General features: G+C 32.6%; 2 protein-coding genes across 5 annotated transcripts in view; both read left to right on the forward strand.

The window, feature by feature from the left end:
- The first annotated feature begins 35 nt into the window (after positions 1-35).
- LOC148614992 (uncharacterized) lies at positions 36-15,470 on the forward strand. 3 transcript variants are annotated; one of them, XM_088589579.1, is made up of 7 exons: positions 53-182; positions 969-1,023; positions 9,134-9,193; positions 10,265-10,642; positions 11,312-11,428; positions 14,012-14,099; positions 14,367-15,470. In XM_088589579.1, exons 2-7 carry the CDS (start codon positions 1,014-1,016, stop codon positions 14,938-14,940), a joined length of 1,227 nt encoding a protein of 408 aa, XP_088445705.1. In that variant the 5' UTR covers positions 53-182; positions 969-1,013; the 3' UTR covers positions 14,941-15,470. The 3 variants fall into 3 exon arrangements, with proteins under 3 accessions (XP_088445702.1, XP_088445703.1, XP_088445705.1); XM_088589576.1 differs by lacking the exon at positions 969-1,023 and having other exon boundaries at positions 36-182; XM_088589577.1 differs by lacking the exon at positions 969-1,023 and having other exon boundaries at positions 36-182; positions 10,265-10,570.
- A 2,941-nt stretch (positions 15,471-18,411) lies between these two features.
- Positions 18,412-21,902, forward strand: part of LOC148614993 (protein mono-ADP-ribosyltransferase PARP14-like) — a 39,196-nt gene continuing 35,705 nt past the window's right edge. For both annotated transcript variants that reach the window (XR_015923813.1, XM_088589582.1), the window contains exons 1-3: positions 18,412-18,534; positions 19,817-19,900; positions 21,400-21,585. Coding sequence is in view for 1 of the 2 variants with exons in the window: in XM_088589582.1 (XP_088445708.1) it covers positions 19,855-19,900; positions 21,400-21,585 (232 nt within the window). In the remaining variant the exon portion in view is untranslated. The remainder of the gene's footprint in view (positions 18,535-19,816; positions 19,901-21,399; positions 21,586-21,902) is intronic.

Below are 21,902 nucleotides of genomic sequence, written 5' to 3' on the forward strand. Positions count from 1 at the left end.
TTAAATAATACACACCTTTATGTGAATAGCTCGCATGCTTATACTGTGTTCAATGAAACACTAAATGTCACACATTACCTTACTAAATTCCTCTTCCATAACAGTTGAACGTTTACACAAGACGATTAAAATGAAAGCACGTTTCCTCCCCATTTTATGTCAGCTTGTCTTACGATTTCAAGGTAGGTTAAATGTGATAACACTGGTAAAATGGTACATCGTTTATGATTCACTATTTGTATTTACTACATGTTTTGCCATATTCAATGTGTTTATGTTTATCTGCAACCAACATGTGCATTTGCATTTGTTAAAAATAAAAATAATTGTAAGAAGACTATAAAAATATTGTTACTGTCTTCATAAGAAGGCATCAACTATTTGCATTTAATTTTAAAATATACCTTGTTATCATATAGAATTTAAAAAAAAAAAACATGCTTTGCATGATGTCTTCATGCCTGTAATTTGAAATTTATGTTCCGCCAATATATACCGGTCTTACTACTTTCCCCACCACATCGAACAGCAAATATTTCAATAAAATTACTGTTATTATTTGGTGGATATTCCGTATAAGTTTATTGTTGTAAACCAAGTGTGGACACAGACTGGTATTGCCCGAGGGGCAAGTATGGATGCAGACTGGTATTGCCAGAAGCGCAAATTTGAACATACATACGATTTGTCTTCAAAGTGTTTGCATTGTCTAGAAAACTTCTCCATTTATTGATATCAATAACTGAATTATGCACATGTTGATAAATATCAAATAACATGTGTTACTAAACATCTAAATGGGGAACAAAATCCACTATGGATTGCCAAGTCATACACATATTACAATTCTTCTTCCTAGGAAGGTGTATTTGCATGGATGTGTTGAACTTGCTATGTCATGTTAAGGATTGGCCATTTCACTTTATGTAGATTAGTTTGATAAAATTCTTGACTCTCAGTTTTCTTAGATTAACAGACGACTACATGGACGCCGCCGACGGTGACAATATACAATGTTTTGCGGTGACATTATTATATATATATATATATATAGAGAGAGAGAGAGAGAGAGAGAGAGAGAGAGAGAGAGAGAGAGAGAGAGAGAGGCAAATTCGGGGTTTGCTCCATTTTCAATTCCCTGAAAAGCCTGTCAATTATTCTTCCTCGGGACCAACTTATTAGTTTTGTGATTTGCTTAGAATTTACATCTATGAGGTCTTTGTGTTTACATTAGTCCTTGTTAAACAGTTCTCTAGGAAAAGAGAATAAAAGCGTATGATGGAAAAAAATCCCACTTACCCCATGTACTCAACAGACAACATTCGAAATTCTTATGAAACAAAATTACAGTACCGGTATATGGGTGACTTTAAGGCTAAATCCATCGATATTGGCTCACAGTTAACACTTCAAAAACTATATTTCAACTAAATTTTGTATCAAACAATTTCAATCAACTTCTCAATAGTTATATACATTTGTAGCATGAAAAATGTTTCCTTGGACAAAAACTGTATACTATAATACTTGTTTGGCAGCTGTGTAAAATATATCCGGAGTCACCTCCAGTATCGTTTGGTTTCAGCATCAACGTAACGTGTATGTACATTGAGTATTTCACGGTCATTGATTTTTCTTTAGAATCTCTATTCCATCAAATCCTGTAAATCTTCACAATTAAATACAACTTAGTTTTATGTATGTAGTATTAATGTCCTGATACTAAACAAAACCATCATCCTTTTAACAGAAAATCGATTCATCTATATTTGTCTATCTGCAAATATAAGAAAAAGAGTTGACATTCATTTTTAATACTTTATATAAATAATAAAAAATGTTTTATTTTAACATACATGTAGTTGTATATCAATGCCTGCATTTGTTGATTGATCTCTAATCATTTACAGTACATTTTACTGTGTAATTCAAAATCAATATCTTAGACAATTGAATATTCAAAGAAAAACATCATCTGTCATCACTGTGGCTATAAAACATTTTAAAGAACATTGCATGTGCAATGAATGTTAACTTGCATGCACATATATGTACAATATCATAATAAAATGAGCTCTGAAATGAAGATTGTAATTATAATCTCATTCAATTTCCTAAACTATTTCTCTACTTATTATGATAAAGCTCAAATGTTGAAAATCAATTTTTACCATTCTCAATGGAGAAATAATACTGAGGGAGAATCTTGAATAACACAAATACATGCACATATATACAGAAACCTGAAAAATACTCAAGGTTTGTCAAGTTTTTGTTCGTATTCATACATGTATTGAAGTGTTTTGATTTCAAAAGCCAGTTAACTGGGTTACCATTAATGTACTTTTGTATATGTATAAAGCATACTTGATTTAACAAATGCAGGCTTGACGGACCCGTCGTACTTGTACAGTTCATAATTTATTTACACACAATAACATGTACATAAAATCATAATGTGACAGTTTTATAAAAATCGGATATTTAACATAAAATGATAAGTAATTTTTTTAGTGTTAAAATTATGTGGTAAACAACGTAAAAAAGAGTAATATATACATGTACAATGTTTAAGTGTGTAGGTGATTAAAATATTATTTGTATGTACATGTACAAACTTTAGTTTATTTGCACGAAGTCAAAATAAAAAAAAAATGGTTAAATTAAAAATAATATTAAGAGTTGTCAGTACATGCAGTGTGACATATACATACATAGCAAAACTAAAAATCGTTAGAGCTAGCTCCTCGGGTATATACTTACATATACACAGTACTTTTTATGTGCACATAACCTCTATATGTACAATGTAGAGTCCCCGAAACTTCATGTTACAGTAATAGGCAGCTAATTGGACTACCCCAACTTAACAGATTGCTGATCAATGCCATATGTTCTGCAACAAGTCGTCAAAAAGTTCATATACATGATACATTGTATTCACGTACGTGTATGGAACATGAACTTTTAACATATATGTAAAATGAAGGTCTTATTTAATCTTGGTACCTAAGTTTTTTTTCTCCAGCAAAATGGGAAGAAATATGGACCATATTCAACTTGTGTTCTTAATAATATGCAATTTGAAGAATCTATACCTACCTCCTTGACTACTTTATTAGCATTTTTCTATTGGAAAATATTTAACAATTTAAAAAAAATCAATTTCAGAACCGCTTTTGAAAACACAAAACCTAAACATCATATTATCTGTATATATATAGAATACTACTTCAATGTAAGAGGTTAGAATTCCGTTCTTCCATACCCCAACCCAAGTCAGAAAACAGCTTGCCAGACAACCGCTAGTACTGCTGGAGTAAAAAATAGACCATCCGTTTAGGCCTAAAAATGTTTCCGGTTACATACCGACTCTTCCTCAGACCTCCTACCCAAAAGTTGTTATTTGTGATATTGAAAAATAATAATTAAAAAGATGTTTTTTTCTATCCTAGATGGAAAAAAAACAAAGAGTTAGAAATACTGGTTGTTTATATTTAGAATCGATTGTAAAAACACATGACGTGAGTGTTCTCTTGGATAATTCCTTTTTGGATTCGGCACTTTAGATTTTTTTTTGTTTTGACGACCGCCATCAAACCAAAAAGATATCTCAAGCGCCGAATCCCAAAGGAGATTTGGCCGTGGATTAAGTCTAAAATTATCAGTTGTTTAATTAGTTTTCGCATATTTGGTTTTCATTGTATTCTGAGTTTGGTGTTACTATAATGACTTATTTCATTTCAAAAGTTTTAAATAAAAATAAATCCCTACCTACCGACCCTACAAATTTCAGAATGGTGATCCGAAACTTAACTATTTTTTTTTCGGCCTTGAAGATTTCTCATCAATTGACTGGCATGCACCAATAAGTTGACTTACCTATCTGTCTTACGTGCACTTGAAAATGTTGATTTTAACCCGAAAAGTATTTTGTTGGGTCAAAGATTCAGCAAATGCTGTATGCTGTACAATATAAGCGTGCAGATCACAACTTGGATTACTAGGTCACGGATCGACATTAAATCACCTGGTAATGCAGTTAATAAGTTGAAAGAGTGAACGTGGTTACATGACTACTATAATTTCCCCGAATACGCCACGACCCACATTCATGGGTATGATTATGCCCGGGAACTGTGTAAATGCTTTACACCGTCCGTGACGTACCCCAATTGATAGCCAAGGGCGTTAAAAAACCCCTCAGTAAATTACAAATACCATATATGAGTGCAAACCGGGTCTAACAGTATTGAGTATATATGTTAGCACGAAAACAAAAAATAAACCAAGTATAGGAATAATCAGCTGATAGTCAACGTCTCTCATATCGTGCAAATAATTGACTAAAACTGTATTACGGAAGATTTTGAGGGATTTTAGTGGTCTATATCTACTAAGATATAAACCACTAAAATCCCCCAAAATACAAAGACTGTCGAATTATCAACTCAATTATCTGCTAGAAGCAACGATGTCTTAGTTTTATAATGCACGAAATGAAGGGTGTAACGGATATACGGAAAGTGATATCGTTTTCATCTTTATTGTTATAATGTTATTTATGAGAGTTTGAAATGTATTCAGTGATGTTATATTCATTATTAACACGCCGGGTATTAGGTCACTAGGAATCGGGTCGGACACTATGAATGCGGGAAAGAGTAATCAAGGGAACCAAGGTTATAGTAGTAATCAATAGAATGTAATCCAGAAACAAAGGCCAGACATGGAAAACAGACATACACAACAAAGAACATAAAGTAACTAAAATCATGCATACAAAGTAACAAAACCATATGAGCAACTCGGACTCCACTAAAAACTGGAAGCATGGACCAGGTGCACCGGTAGGGTAAACGTCCTCAGCTTTTCTAGAAACACCCGCCGAGTTGCTCATAAAAAGTCAAGTCCAGGGTAGACAAACGAGAAAAGGAAAACTATGACCCGTTGAATAAATCAGTTTTCATGGTGTAGATGGATACACCATAACGATCCACGAGTTCATGATGACGACCATAAAACTTCTGTAGTGATGACTTCAATCATGTAGCAACATAACCCTGTTCCAGATGCCTATTTGTTAGAGTTCTAGCGCGATACAAAAAGTCTGCGTAGTTTCGGCAAGCTCTGGCATAAGGTAGTACTATACAGTTATGTGATATGGCTGGACCGGGGAAGGAAAACATAAAAGCAACACCATATTGGTCTATCTTTCACAAGTTACCTGTTTATAAACATCCCTATATGCATATATCAAAATGGCCCAAACAAATTACAGATTTTATCAAGCTAAAACATAAAATTGCAAGACCCGTCATTTTGGCAGTTGGCATAGCAACAGAACATTGATATTTCCTGATAAAAGCATGAAATTCATGGTCAGGTGACCCAAAAGTAGCTGCAAAAAATCTACCTAACCCGAAATATCAGGGGATAAAGAACATATTCCAATATAAACAGTGCATCGAGCAGTTTTGAAAAAAAAAGAAAAAAAGGGGGGTCTTTTGATCCATTTCCGCGTTAATTACAGCTGAAAAGTTTGTGTGAAAAATGTACTTCAGCAAAAGACTGAAAAAATGCAAATCAGACAGCATGTACCATTGCAGTCTTGATCTGAATAAGAACACTTTAGTTTCGTATATATTTTTAAATTTATGCATAAATGCCTTGCCTGATAACATATCTATCTATGTAACTTACTTTCGTTATCCAATATTTGATTTATCACAAAATTTCCCCCTATCTTTGATATATATTTTTTGAGGGGGTCAGAATTCGAAACTTCAAGCTGAAAATAAATCCCTAACTGTATAGTAGACTCTAACGTATCAGTTGTGATATGAACGCTCCATAAGCAGATGCTGAAGGGATGTTGCCACAGATAAAAGGAAAGTTAATAACATTGAATGAAAATTCATCACGTTTGTCATAAAGTTTGGACAATAGTTTTTCTTTACCAACAATTTCTACGTGTAGGTCAAGATATGAGGCTGCCTTCACAGTGTCTGTTGTATCCTTTATCTCAAGTTCTTTGGGGTAGATGCGATGTATCAAATCCCCGAAATTAGGATAGTTTAAAGATAATACGTCATCTATATAGCGGAAACTGAGATTAAAGGAGATTCTTTCTTTCGGATCAGATCAGCTATAAAGTCAGCCTAAGAGTAAAGGAAAAGGTCAGCAAGTAAAGGAGCACAATTTGTTCCCATTGGAATGCCCACCGTTTGTTGAAAAAAACGTCCACAACACTGGACAAATATGTTGTCGATTAAAAATTCCAGCATTTTCCTCTGTATATTTGGAAGATGATTTGGAATTATTTCTTACAAAGTATGAGGAATCTCTACCAAGAACTATATATTTGTATCTAGGTGTACCATCTTTTTTTAATGAAAAACAATAATGTGTAATGTTTTTAAGTCGGGATTTTAACTGCGTATGGGGAATAGAAGTATACAATGTTGAAAAATCATAGGTTCTAATGCTATTATATTCAGATAATAGTCTTGAACTGATTGTCTCCAAAAGATCTTTCAGGATCCACATTGAATTGTTACCACTACGGGAGTAACAAGTATTGTTGTACGACGGTAGACCCTCTTTGACAGTTGTGAGTATAAAAGTTAAAAGTTTTGAAAGAGGTTTGAGGGTACATTTTGTTTAACCAGCTATGAAACTTGTTTGTATGGATTCTTGTGGAGTTTAGGAATCCAGTACATAGACGGTAAATCACAATCATCGTCCTTGTTAGAGAGACCAAAAGAAGATACCACAGATTTATGGTTTTCCACAATCTCTTCTTTGGAGAGAGTGGTAGCAGTACAAGTCTTATCAGTGCTATTATTTTCTACGTCTACCTCTGAAAATAAACATTAAACATAAAACGTTTTGCATACAAAAACAATGTTGGTTTGGGCTTTGTCTGCTGGTACGACAACATATTTTTCATGTATAGTAGACAATGTTTTTGCTACATCGGGGTCTTTGAAAACCGATGTAGCCTTGGCACTCATTGACCTACTTAAAACTTTCATTCGTTTCAAAATTAAAGAACTCATTGCCTTTAACCACTCTGGCAGAGAATCAATGTATTCTTGTTCTCGTTTTATCCATTTTCTTGCATAGTCCTCGACGGCATCCATAAAAACTTTAAAGTTATAATTCAAATTTATGGAGCGTGGTTAAGGGTACTTGGGACCTTTAGAAAGGATATTACGCAGAGATTCTCTTTCGATGATGGTTAAATCTCCTGTGACGACGTGACCAGGAGGACCATATTTGAATGCAAGAACAGTCAGGTGATTTAGCCTTGAAGTCCTCAATCTCGAGGCTCTGCAATAGCTTTTTATAATTGAAAATTTTGGATGCAATGGCTGAAGCATAGGAATATGAAATAATTGGTATGGATTTGTCTTTGAAATATGAGGCGATTTGTTGGTAATGTTTTTGTGGTGGAGGATGTTAGCCAAATTGCATCTATACCTTTGTTGACAAATGGTAGTGGAAGAAATGATCGTTTTTCTTCATCTTGAGTTTTCACACAAACTGGTTTAAAGAGTCTCTGGAAACCGATATCCAAACTGATGGCAACAAGTCTGTATAATGATGAGGTGGGTCAGAAACAGGAGTGTCAAGACTTGTTTTGTAAAGGGAGTGTAGTAAAGTGAGAGGTATAGAATAAAGTTTGGTTCTAATGTGATGAAGTCCAAGAGGTTTTGTATGAAAGGAAGACCATCTATGGAGACATCATGTAACTTAGCTGACGTATAGTGGCGATGGCCATGACTCCTTTCCCGTCTTGGATTTTTGTCAAATAAAATCATCACATTTATGCTATTGTTATATTGGCTTGAAAGGTTTCCTATACTTTTGATGTTGTCATTGCATCCGTAAGGTATTGCAGTACCTAGTCTGCGTATCCAGTACTCCTCTCTTTCCCTACGAAAGTTTTTACTTAGAACGGGACTGTTCGTAGGAAGGTATTTTTTTCTAAAACACGAACTTTCATAGAGAGAATTGAATGATCTTGTTGCTTTAAGTGTTGATAAACTGTCCCAAATTTGGTGGTGTTAATTCCCGAACGATGGCCGCACATTCTTTTATTTAATCGTTCTTGCGTTTCTCCGACATATACTAAACCGCATAAGTTGCATTCCAATCCATATATTAAGTTTGTTGATTTGCAACTTAAGTCATCATGACTTCTCGTATGGAAGGTTTTGTTAGTAAGGGAACTGGAGAAGTAAGAGTCGGTTATAAGAATGTTGCATGTTTTTCAATTTTTAATACCACATTTTGATATGGTACAATGTGGTTCGTCATCGTTGTAGTCAAATATATCATTTAAAGTGATGGAACATGGTTTGATAATTTTGAAATAGTCAGAATTTTTGTACTGGAATAGATGGTCTGCAGACTGAACGTGTGATTGGGTACTTTTATTTGAATTGGTTGGGGCACTTTCTATACCAGATGTGAGTGTGCTAAGATTCCCATCTGGGGACACCACATTAACAACTTTCTGGCACGCTATATAACTTTCTGGCACGCTATGGATGATTATGCATTTCGTTATTACCATACATCGTAAATGTTCATATAGGATGCCTGACATGGCACACCTAGTGGGGAATTAAACTTAAAAAAAATCAAGAGAACCCAGATTCGAGGGGAAAACACAATATTGTATTCCAAGGATAAAGACAAGACATGGAAAACAAAAACACGTAACAAAAAACATGAAATAACTAACATAACAGATACAAAGATATAAAATTTAATGAGCAACTCTGCCTCCACTAAAAACTGGGAGCATGGACCTATAATTAGCTTCAACACTTAATATTAGTCAATTTTAATAAAAAGGCTTCAAGTTAATCCAACAGGCCTCAGTTTGGATATGTTTTTTTTACCATTTACAAGTTACGACTACAGCTTTATGACGACATCATGACGAACTCTGCTATGATAAAGTCATACAAAACACCCTAATGATTGTAGACTATGTGCGGTGATGTGGTGAGTTATTTTTTTTAACTACTTCAACATCAATCTTAAATCTTTAATTATCTTTTTATCTGAAAAAATGTTCATATGAGTGAATTAAAATTTATATTTTTGTGTAAATTAGATGTCAACCTCACAGTCGTATCTGACCCCTGCCCAAAGGAATTGTCGAACAGAAAACACGGTAAGTAAAATTGACATTGCTTTTAGAAATACTCTGTGCTTTTAATTTGTGGTACTTAAATATAAATAAAATAAATAAGCAATCACTGCTGCCTGCGCCAAGTTATGGCTTATTTCATATTAATAAAAGGGATTACCACATTTAAATGATATACCATCTCCTGACCAATGTAAACCTGCAAAAAGCTATGTCCCCATCGTATGTTAAATCAATCCCAATTCTTCCCATGCGGGATTCCTAATCACGGTACATCATTAGTCATCCAGTAACGACACAACCTATGTCATGCCAAAAACTGCATTTAAATAAATAATGTTTTAATTTCTATGTAAAGACCCTACGACTGAATCGTTGTAAATGGCAAAAAATGCAATCCTTAATAATGTGACAACAATATTATAACTACATCCCTTACGAATGAGCTTATTGGGCGAGTATCGAGCTTTCTGTAGAATATTACCGTAAAACAAATGGTGAGAGACACCCGCATGTATAAATCCTTAACAAGTACATCTGTATTTTAGAAGGAGTTCCTTAGAAATATGACAGTTTGTAAGATCTAGAGCTTGCGATATCGAAACACTTTCTCGGTTATATAAAGATTCCTTTAAATTCGAAATATGGTTACAAGTACGAACAAATCGAACTCATTGTGATATGTAAACACCATATGATAGTGACTATGGGATATTATCATCTAAAAACGGATAGTTGACAATACAAAATGAAAAATTATCTCTTTTATCGTACATTTTGGTATTGAGTTTATCATTATCGATATCAATACTAAGATCAAGATTCAAGAAACGGAATTCTTTATTATCAATATTAGTTTTATTGAAAGACAGTTCTACAGAATATATATCTTTAGTATAAATATTGAAGTCATCGTTGTTTAGATTCAAAATATTGTCCAAATATGTAAAGGTGTTTTAAAATTTTCAACCAAATGTTTAAAAGGGTCTTCATTTATCCTAGCATTTTGGTAGATGACTGTCTCATTGGCATCCATACCACATCTCCTATTTTTATATTTTTTATCTTTATTCTTATCATTTATTATCCTGACAGTTGTTACTATGTGCAAAGCAGAGGAAGCTTATGAAGAGTCAGGAAGTGGTTCATCAACTGCTGACAGTGTAGTGATTCGTGTAATTAAACAGCAAGACAAATGTCTGTGCACTGTAGGACTGAATTACTATACAAAGGATTCGAGTCCAGTTTACGTCCAAGCTTACAATCAGTACTCGTCATCAGCTCCTGCAAGTCAAAGCTGTGGTCTTCATTTAGATTTAAATAATTCAGAAAAACTACAAACGGAGGTACTCCTATGCAATGAAGCAACGAGGAAACGTACGATAAACCTTGCTAGAAATGGTAATCTGAAAATATCATCCAAACTGGCAGATGGGTCATTTATTTATGGATATTGTTTGCAGATTTACAGATGTATGATTCCTTAATTATTTGTTTAATCTTACTTAACTATTATATCCAGTCTTCCACCAGAGCAATGGTTTGGAAAAATATACATTGATGTTTGACCTGGTTATTCTACTTGTACAACCATTTAACTGTTGAACAAAACGATTGTTGTTAACATTTGCTATTCCTTACTCATTTCAGTTGCTTCATTTTAACAATCTAAACTCTGAACAACAATCTAAAATATAAATTGTCAGAAAATAGGGTTTTAAGTGCATTGTTCAGTTTATTTTTGCATCTTTGTTGAATATTTTAAAATTTCATTTTATGCACGAATAGTTTAAAATTACTCATTCACTGCATTTTAAGACAGTTAATAGGAAGGAAATTCGTTTTCAAGAACTTTATTTTCACATCATAAGGACACTATTATAGAAATCCCAAAGGTCAATTGTGAGAATTCGTCTGTAAAGGTTTGAAAAATGATGATTTTCTTTTGCTAAAACGTAGTTAATAAGTATGCATAAGTTCATGGAATTAGTCGTGTGAACAAGTGAACGGGTATCAACTTTCATGGTTCCAAATTGATAAGTATTTCATTGTGTTGAAAATTTCATTTCTGAGTTGTTTTTGGCGCTTATTTGTTGAACGCAAATGTAATGCTTGAGATTGTATACATGTGTATCATTTCAGTGCACAATGAAAATCCATCTACGCTATGGATTAAGTGTAATGGAAATCAAACTAAGCCAATTGGAAAATACACGTCAAATAATTCAGCAAGCTCTTTATCAGTTGTTGAAGGAGAAGGTCAGTACACGGTTTTTTTTCTTTTTAGGAACAATATACAATATTGAAAGCACAGATATCTTCATATATTCCCTCGATACATAGCCAAAAGTGTTATACATATAATCGTGCTGCTCAATTTATATATGATAATCAAATGCCTATCCTAACCACAGAGATATATTTTTGTGCTTAATTAGAATTATCATTATCTTGTAAAGAACATATGATACTCATGTTACAATGAACAAAAATTAACGTATAACTTAAATAATCATACCACGCACGATTCGTTTGATAATGATATGCTGCACTTCACATGGTTGATTATCGATTATGTATAGTAATTTTAACTGTGTATACAATAAATGATGCGCTATAATACGCTGTTCAAGTAAACAGGAAAGCTAAGAATGATCATTCACAACAAATATAGAACTTATTCAAGTTAGTCATTAATTAGCGTTTGGCGGTTGAAATATAATACTAAAACTGTTTATCAATATGTTTTTGACATCGGACCTTGAAATGTTTTACTCTGGTTATAAACTATATTAAATTTTAATAATTGTATGATACAAATACATTGTATAGCTTTTCCAAATATTTCACTGACTAAACCGGTGACACTCATTGCTTCTCGTCAGATTAATAGTTAATGATCAAGTCCTCATAATGATCATAAATGTGAACTTAACCTATGACCGTAGAGCTTTAGAGAATGTTGATTTGTAGGCATATTTTTTTTAAATATCAATATATTCAACTCCGTCTTCGTACGTACTAAACCTACCTCATATTTCTCATATCTCCCGGATATTACTTTCATAACACGCCCTAAGCATGTAAAATTGAATGATGGACACGTACAAAATACTAGATACTAGTCTAATGTGTTGTAACATAAGGATATTAAACAAAAAAATATATATAAATAGTCGTGCATACGACTCATACGAAACCTACTACATTGATTTGGTTGGTTAATATTGGCATGTGAAAAAAAATATATATTTAATCGTTCAAACGACAAAAACTACTCGGAAGAAATGTATTCTAAATACAGATTTTGATTTCTTTTTCGATTCATCTGATAAATACTTATTGTCTTCAGTTTAGCCTACATCCTAAGTGGAGTTCATTGGTCAAGTTTTTTTCTCAACAATTTGATATACAATATTATCCTGCAATGAGGTTATTTGTTAAACGAATAAAGGTATACGGTTATTTTTTTTTTTTTTTATTTTTTTTTTTTTTTTTTTGTTTGCTGTATCGGTACATTAGCTGGTTATCGACTTTCTGGCTCCTCCCACTCACGTGATAGGCGGAACTACTTTTTTCTGGTATGCGTAAATTAATCATGGCCACCACCATAGATACGATATAAACAAATTGCGGTTGTGTATCCGGTTAATCATTTTGTTTTGCTGTTTTGTTTCGTTTTCACCTAAATGAAATAAAAGATTTTATGTAAACCAAATAATGATTTTGTTTGTATTTTTTCACCGTCATATATATGGCAAATCCCAAATCTCGTTCAAATTTGATTCATTATCAGTTTGCAGACGACTTCCCCTGTCATTTCAGTCATGTCGGACTCGGAGCCAGAGTGTCCGTCACAATTTAACATAAACTGGTCCCCACCTGAAGAAATTGAAGTATTACAAAATGATAAAACTCTTGAAGAGACAAATGTGACCAGGAAACTGTCATGATCTTGGATTTATTACTGCCTAAACACAAATTTCACCCCGAATTCTACTGCCATATACCAAACAGAAACAAGTCAGCTTCCACCTTCCTCGTGAAATTCAAAACTTAAATGTTCGTAAAATCGACTTTACAACATTCAAAATATTTGTATTTATTGTTCATTTTACTTATTTGTCTCTTGGAATTAAATAATTTTGATACATTGCTTATTTTCTTCAAACAGCTTTGACGGATTATATGGTGCGGATTGAATTTCAATGTTTACTGAGTCATGCGCCATGCGTATTATTTTTTTTTTCTTCGGGTTTAACGATCGGGGCTCCTCAGGGGATATGCATTTTGAAATTTTATTTTAAAAATTACACACGCGCAAAACTATTAATATAACAGGATAAAAACAATATAGGTACATTGTCGAAAACTATTGAAGATATGTGTATTCGGCTTGGAACGGGGGAAATAGCTCGGCGGAGCCTCGCATTTCCTACCTGTTCCGTCGCCTCATCACATATCTTCAATAATTTTCGACAATGTACTTATGTTGTATATGTATTACTTCTTTGTGCGTTTAGTGCTTTTTATATGTTTTAAAATGAAATCAACTGTGAATCAACTTTGCCTTTTCCTGGAAGAGTAGAACGTTTGTCTCATAATTTTTTATATAGGTTTTTTTTTAATTTAATTGAAATAGTTATGTAAGCAGGAAAACCTTGCTTTATTAGGATATTATTTCTTTTTATTTCAAAGACGGGGTCTTTATATAATTATCATACTGAACCATAATTACTTAATATTCCACACAAACTTTTATAATAATGTATTCTTAATATCATACGGGTGTTTATCTCTGTGTTACCAGTTGCATGTATTTGTTACTTTTAACTGTTACAGAAAACCAAGTGCTATATATAGTGATTGGGGCTTGTACTGGTAGCCTAGTGATTATTTTGGTTGTAATTCTGCTTGTAATTTTCAAAAGGTATGATTTTTGTCTTTTTGGGTTTTAATTTATGTCGTTGGTTATTGTCTCTTTTTGTTTTGATTTTTTTTTTTTTTAGTTTGTTTCTAGCAATCCTTAATTTAATACACTTAAACTACAATACCCTTATTTTGACATTCAATGTTAAACACAAGACTTGCATTTTTGAATAAACCGTGTTCGAGTCTATGAGGTTTCGTTTATAATATGGGAAAATATTTTTTTAAATCATTTATTAAAAAGATATTCCTGTTTATAACTTTGCAGAAAACGAAATTTGTCTTCCGGTATGAAGGAAAAGCCTAGCAGCAATGACACGTATGGATTAAAGAACAATGTTTTCTACATTCCATCAAATGACTCTGATCAGAACAACTCTAACATCGACTCCAACGTTAGTAGCAATGAGACTACAGTCCTTCATTATAATTCTATTGATTCGTATAGTAAAGGAGACAAAAATCCAGTCATTGATGAAGGAAACTACAGTAGTGTTAAATCTAATTTTCGATATCAGGATAATGAAGACAGAATCACTGATAATGAAATTGATGGGAACTATTCTACTATCAACCTAGAAAACAGTCAGACTAATAACTCTGAATACAAACACAGGTCCGCTGATTGGAACCCCAAACCATCATCTAAACCAAAGTCTAAAGAGATGGATGATTCCAGCTGTAGTAAGAATGAACATGATGTTATTGAGGAATTGGATAAAAATGCTGCCGTATATGCTGCTGTTAACAAAAAGACACCAGTACCTTATATAAAGCATGTTATGCCTGAGGGGAGTACCGACGAATATGCTGTTATAACTAAAGAAAAACAACAAAACTAAGGTCTAGTTTAATTACCTTATTTATTCTTGTCGATGGTACTTAGAAGCGACTCATAAACTTAGCATGATATGTAATGGAACTATACATTAGAGTTAGACAGTCAGCGTACTTGTCAATGGTGTTTAATGATATTGAAGACGAATTCCATCTTATACTTGTATTCTTTTTTATCAAGATTAAGAATGGTACTTATCAAACCTTATTTTTAGAGAGAAAAACCTTATGTTTACAAATTACTGCAGCTATTTAATTTAGAAAGTGTCAGACAATTGTGCAATCTTGGAAAAATTGTTTAATTAAATTTATTTATAGAGCTTTTGAAATTTGGAGTGACTTTCTTTAAAACGAGTTACTTGTTACTTGTGTACTACTGTTACACTACTTGGTAGTTTATTATATTGCATTTATATGTACATGATTAATTTACATTTATTTGTTAAAAATTTCATGTCTGTTACACTACTTATGTCAAGCCCATTGACCTATATGCTGTATAGCATTTGGTATAATAAAGAATAAAAACTATTAATAGTAATTAACTAGTAATTGGGGGAAAAACATTAAATACTATATCATGTTTACAAGTTCTAGGCCTCTGTTTGTTCTTGTTGTGTGATATTTTGTCTGTCATTATTCTATAATTTTTAACTTATTAGGTTACAGACCACCAATTCAACCAATGAGCATTCGGAAGGTACGCAAAAATAGTCCTACGCAAAAATTACCCCTGTTCCTCATAGTGCTGTGAAAAAAGTTCTCATCTTATTTTAAAAAATTAAACAGTTTCTGAAAGGAAAAACATTTCTGTACATTTTATAGGTGCATTTTGCTTCTTGTGATGTGAAGCCTAATCTCCATAATGATTTTTAAATATACCCCTATCTTGTGAAAACACTGGGATTTCCCATGCTATTTATAGACCCTTCACTTCCGGTGACCAGTACTGCACTGCAAGTCTGCCAACCCCACATGCCATTCTGAGGATTGTGAGCTGACATATGTAGAATCATGCTGATATATAGTCCTCTGCAGGTTAAAGTTAAGGTAAAGTCCAGAGAAGCCATTGAATATTGTGAAATTAGCATAGAAGCCTATGGAAAGTGGAATTAGTGGTTTTTAGCCTTATAGAAGCTTTCCATGGGTTCACACGTCACAGCATGTGTAAAAGACAACCCATGTGCATTTGTCATATTATCATTATCAGTTGAATCTTTAATCGGAGGTATACTGTTCAATTATTACTAAATACATTCATATTAGTATACTGGAAATTACAACATTCAAATGAAGAAGTCTTTACAGTACTAATCATTCTTTTACGAAAGTCACATAAAATATCATTTGATTTACAAACTGTCCACCTGAACTTGTCTGCATGTACCTTAATGAAAGTTATTTATTATGTACAGCTGAAACAAAAACGCATATACATGTACATGTTCACTGTTTGGAATCACATCGACTGAGAAAAAAGAAAGATTAATTCTTACACCTACATGTATTATGTGATAGTAATGGCTTGATAATGATTTTCATAATTTTCAATCTTTAATCGTAAAAACATGTGTCAGGTTATTTAGTTTTGAATAACTGCAGACTGCCTTATACAATGTAATGAAGAGATGACGTAACTTTTCTTGTCACTCAAATAAATGTAAGTAATATCTCATAGTGCCTTTCAAAAAGTACCGAAACATTGTTTTATATTCACGAGCAACTAACACAGAAACAACCGACTAATCTTACTAAAATGAGAAATTGATTACTGTAGTTGATGTAAGCTCATTATAAAGTGACATTTTTGGCTTCTTTTTTTCTGGGATATAAATCAAAATTGTCACTCTAATATAATACTATTATTCAACATGACCTTAAACTATTTTGATCATTTTTAATCATTACATTCGGTAACTATGAGCTTTAAATGTGTTTTATATTTACATGAATAAAATGCAATGAACCAGTGCCACAATTTCTAGACTCCAATAATTACAACGTACAATACATACTTTGTAACATAAATTAACTAAATTAAATTTTATCTCGATAAAAGAAGGCTTGAACATATGATGTACCTATGTATGTCATTACTTTGTTAATATCAAAACTTGAACTTTCTGTTATATATTTGCTTAAAAATGAAAACAGGCAACAATTTAGGGAGTTGTCTGATTTGGGCATGTTTCGTCTACACCTGGTCAATCACCTGAGAAAACAGTTTAAGAACCATGTGGTAATTTAGCTCCTTAGACATACTGACAAAAACTGGATCTTTAGATTATTATACGTATTTATATATAAAAGATTAAAGGATTTAGAATTAAAACAAAAAACATAGCGCATACATTTGTTTGGTTCAAGAATAGATCTCAACATTAAAGTTATCAGTTTGAACCTTAAGGCTTAACATCATTTGAGCAATCTCTTCATTCAAATCTGATTCACATGTTCCAATAGTCGTATCGCTATTAACACATCTCCAAATAGCAGAGCTATTAAAGATCCATATAAAAAAGATCTGTAGACGAGAAATATAGATTACTTATGGAAGATAAATTAAAAAGCTATGATGAAAATAGCAAACTTTCACTATATAAAAATATAAAATTAAGTCTTGAGAAAGAATTTTATTCAAACTTTCATGACTTCTACGTAAGAAAATGTTTTACAAAATTACGATTAAGCGACCACAATCTTGAAATAGAGAGGGGAAGATATTTTTAAATTCCTAAGGAAAACCGACTATGTAAGCATTGAAAATGTTATTGAAACTGAAGAACACTTCCTTATACACTGTAATTTATATGAAAACTTAAGACATAAACTTCTGAAAGATTTAAATTGGAAATTTGAAGACATGGCTGTATCTAAACTACTTAATCCCTTCTCTAAGGAACATGTACAATATATCGGCTGCTTTTTGAAACAGTCATTAGAACTGAGGGTAGAAGAAGCAGAACTTTTTTCATGGTCTACTTTAAATAGTCTCATATTTGCATTTGTCATTATTGTATGATTTGTGATTAATTTTGTTATTGGCTTTTGTAACAAACTTTTAATAAACTGATGCGAGGAACAGCTACATTTCCGTATCAAACTACGCAGATTTTCCTTTTTGTACTACTTCAAACTGTCTACAGCTAGTTTCTGGATATCTTGTATATCAAGATCAATGGTTATGAATACGTACTGTAGTCGTGTAGATGAACATTAAAACGTTGTTTAAATATATGCAGTAACTGGGGTCCTTTAAAGATAAAGCTGCATTAGCTATCATTTTCGTAAGTTTTTGTTTCTGTTGAAATATACCTTAACTTTAAATGATTTCTACTATACCGTACCTTTCCTGTATAATTTCTTTTGACATCCACAAACAAAATGCATCTAATACATGAAATAGTGTCTATTATATTGGGTCGTTGTGTGCGAGTAACTTTTTGATTGGTTTTCGGTCAAATTATTGCTACTTTCGGTTCTAAACGGGTATTCCCAAAATACGAGTATATAATAACTAAGGAAGTTGTTGATAACTTATAATCTACACTACAGTTACCGAACGTATATTTGTAGCTGATATCTGTTAATTGAAATTGGTAAGCGCAATATTTATCAGAATGCAGTCAGTTCAGAATATTTTGTTCTGAAATATGGCGGGAAAACTCAATTATGATATTTTTTAAATTCATTTCAGAAAATAATACCGTTGACTAATCATGATAATTTATAGTAATGCCCCTTGGCCTCTGCTTTCACGACCCCTGCATTACATTAAAGAACGTGCAGGATCTTCATTTTTAGATTTCTATAGTAATTGGAAGCAATCCCATGCATTCTTCAAAAAGTTTTAGATTACATGTAGCAGTTTTGATAAAAAGTGTATGTATATTCTTGCTTCACTTTTAGTTTAATTTTATGTTGCTGAAGTAAATAGGGGCAACTATTTTGCTGCACCTGTGTACATAATGTTTTTGGACCAGCTGCAACCTGCCCTTTGGTGTGAGCTAGCTAGTTTACCTCATCATTCAATGGAAGACTCATGGGTTGTTGTCTCTTTGACAGATTCATCATATCCATTTTTGTTGTATTTATGGTAGCACTTTTTCTACTAAATGGTTACAATAGGTTATCACCCTGTTATTGTTGTCATCCTTGTTAGTGTCAGTCAACGTAGTTTATTTACAATGATTTTAGTCTACCTTATCCAGATCTTTTTGAAATTTTAACTCATTGTTTCTTGGAATATGGCAGAGGATCCTTTTGTTATTGGAGGATTTTGCCCACCTCTATTGGAAATAAGGGGCTGAAAGGGGGAAAATGGTTGTTATCATTAGAATTGATAGGGAAAGCTTATTGTGTATCCCATTTTTATGATTCAAATGTCAACCTGTTCTTTTTGAAATTCAGTTTTTAAAAAAAATATTAGGCTATCTTTTCCTGTTTTGGAGTTAAAGGGGTACAACATAATGAGCCATGCCCAAAAATATCAATTTTTAAAATTTTGGGTCCATATCCTGACAGGAAAATTGGTATTTTTGCTGCTTGTTTGAAAGTGTCCGTTTATAAAATTATTTATTTTTACCTTGGAATTTATAAGGCAAAGAAAAAAATACCAGTAAGTCCACCCTTCAAAAAAATAGGCTTTGTAGGTGAGCAAATCTTCTTTATTTTTTCAAAGTTTTTGACTGGTTTGTATTGGAGACACATTCAGACAGTAATATTATGCTTGTTAAAAGTAGTGAAAAAAACTTGAGGCTCAAAGAACTAGGGTCAGTAAGGTTTGTGTAAATAGTATTAACTTCTTAAGGTTCAGTGTAGGATCTGGACAATGCCCTGGTTGTGTACAATCATTAGAAATATTTTCTTCTGTTTGATCAGCAAACCTGGCATACATTTGGAGTGGGCAACATGTAACTATGGAAACAGAAAAAGATAAGCTCTATCCTACTTTACCTGGGATGGGTAAGCTAGATTTTACTTATATATGTACAATGTATGTAGTTGTTATATATTTAAGTGTTGTACATTTGTACAACAGTCTGTTCTATCTGTAATGGAAGTTCAGTGGAACAACACACTTGTAGGTAATTATATCTGTTTATTTGAATGTATATTATATGTATATTGTGTACAAGTTGCAACGTGTACAAATTGCTGCAATTTTTGATTGCTGTAGTAATTCCGATCATAGACAATGTCAGACAACATAAGTCGGCATCTTTTTTGGTAGTAGTATAAAAACTAAATGATGACTGGTATTGTAGCAATATCTGATGACATTGGTATATTTACAATTGCCATTGTTATATTCTTATTACAAACGTCAACCAGGATGATGCAAAGATTTATAAGAAACCTTTTCTTTGGTGAAGATTGTGACCTTGGACTTGTGAGTTTCATTCTTGTTTGTGACACACATTTTGATAATGGGCAACAATACTGCAAAGTATCAAGAGTCATCAAGGCATTCAGAAGTTATGGACTGGACACAATTCTACACAGATGGTCAGACATTTAGTAATATTGATGTATAATGATATATTACCTTCTTTCTTTTCCTTCAAAAAGAGTTTTTTCTGAAGATGCTACATCTATTTGAATCACATTATAATATTTCAAAACTCTCCTGTCGCTTGCAGGAAGTTTTGTACTGCTTTTTTCCCTTTTCACATCTTGTGTGAGAGTTAAAATATTTTCCTCTGTGAATAGCATGTTGTTGGCTGAAGAATTAATTTCAGCAAGCGAGACAATTTCTTTGTAGAATTCATGTTGAGAATCAGCCATTTGCAATCTTGTACACTGGTGTTATAATGACAATAGACAATTTTATTTGCACAAACACATTTACAGTAAATGGTTATGGCATGAACAAAAACAGTGCAATGTAATATACGTTACATATAAATTAATTTTATGACCATGGTGCACTCATATTCCTTATACTTATGGTATATACATTATCCTGAGTAACCAAATCACACCACTTACAGATGAGGCTTGTTTTTCCTGATGGAAAAAGTTTTTGTTTATCAAAACTATATTATTATTTTGCCACTCGAGATTGTAAAGTTAAGATTTCCAACATGCAAGTATTTGCATGGCAAAATTTCTATTTTATTAAAGAGAGTGGAGAAAGAAATTTAAATCTAGAATAGGCTTAAGGAAAATCAGTTTCTCCTATGAAATCTGTAGAAATCTTGCAAAATGCAAAATGTAAAATAGCGTGAAAACTCTTACACAAATTTATCAGAGGCAGGAATTAAATTTCTTCAGATGTTTTTCTGCCACTTTATATTTAAAGACCAGTGGTTAAGAAGTCATGTGCATTTTTGACCACTGGCTTAGAATGGGAGAAAAAGTGTTTACAAATCCTTTACTGAAAATAATTCCACTATTATTTTATGATTTAACATTTTACATTTAACCCATTAACAAATTTAGGTTATTTTTTTCATTCATAGGAGAAAATGAACAACCTTGTCGTACAGATAGGATCATAGTATCAGATCTACCACAAAGTGTCACAGAGGATGCATTGAAACTGTTCTTTGGCAAAAAGAAGATCTTTAATAATGTCACCGGTGTCCAGAATGTGGATTTGGATGATGCTTCAAATACTGCTGTTATTATTTTTAAAGATGAAGAGGGTAAGTGCTGGTAGCATGTACGGGTACTCAATATTGTTTTACAAGTACATGTATGCTTCAAATATAGCTGTTATTATTTTTAAAGATGAAGAGAGTAAGTGCTGGTGGCATGTACTCAATATTTTTTACAAGTACATGTATGCTTCAAATTCAGCTGTTTTTATTTGTAAAGGTGAAGAGGGTAAAAGCTTGTAGCATGTACTCAATTAAGAAATTTTAACAAGTTCATGAATGTATAATACACTTTTCCTTGGCAAAGGTTACCAGTATTGAGGGTATTTTATTTTACAGATATATTGAGTGCAGTGTTCTAGGGT

This window comes from Perna viridis, chromosome 6 (assembly GCF_037379345.1).
Source record: "Perna viridis isolate PV_CMFRI_1.1 ecotype Kerala chromosome 6, ASM3737934v1, whole genome shotgun sequence".
NCBI classification, from domain to species: Eukaryota; Metazoa; Mollusca; class Bivalvia; order Mytilida; family Mytilidae; genus Perna; species Perna viridis.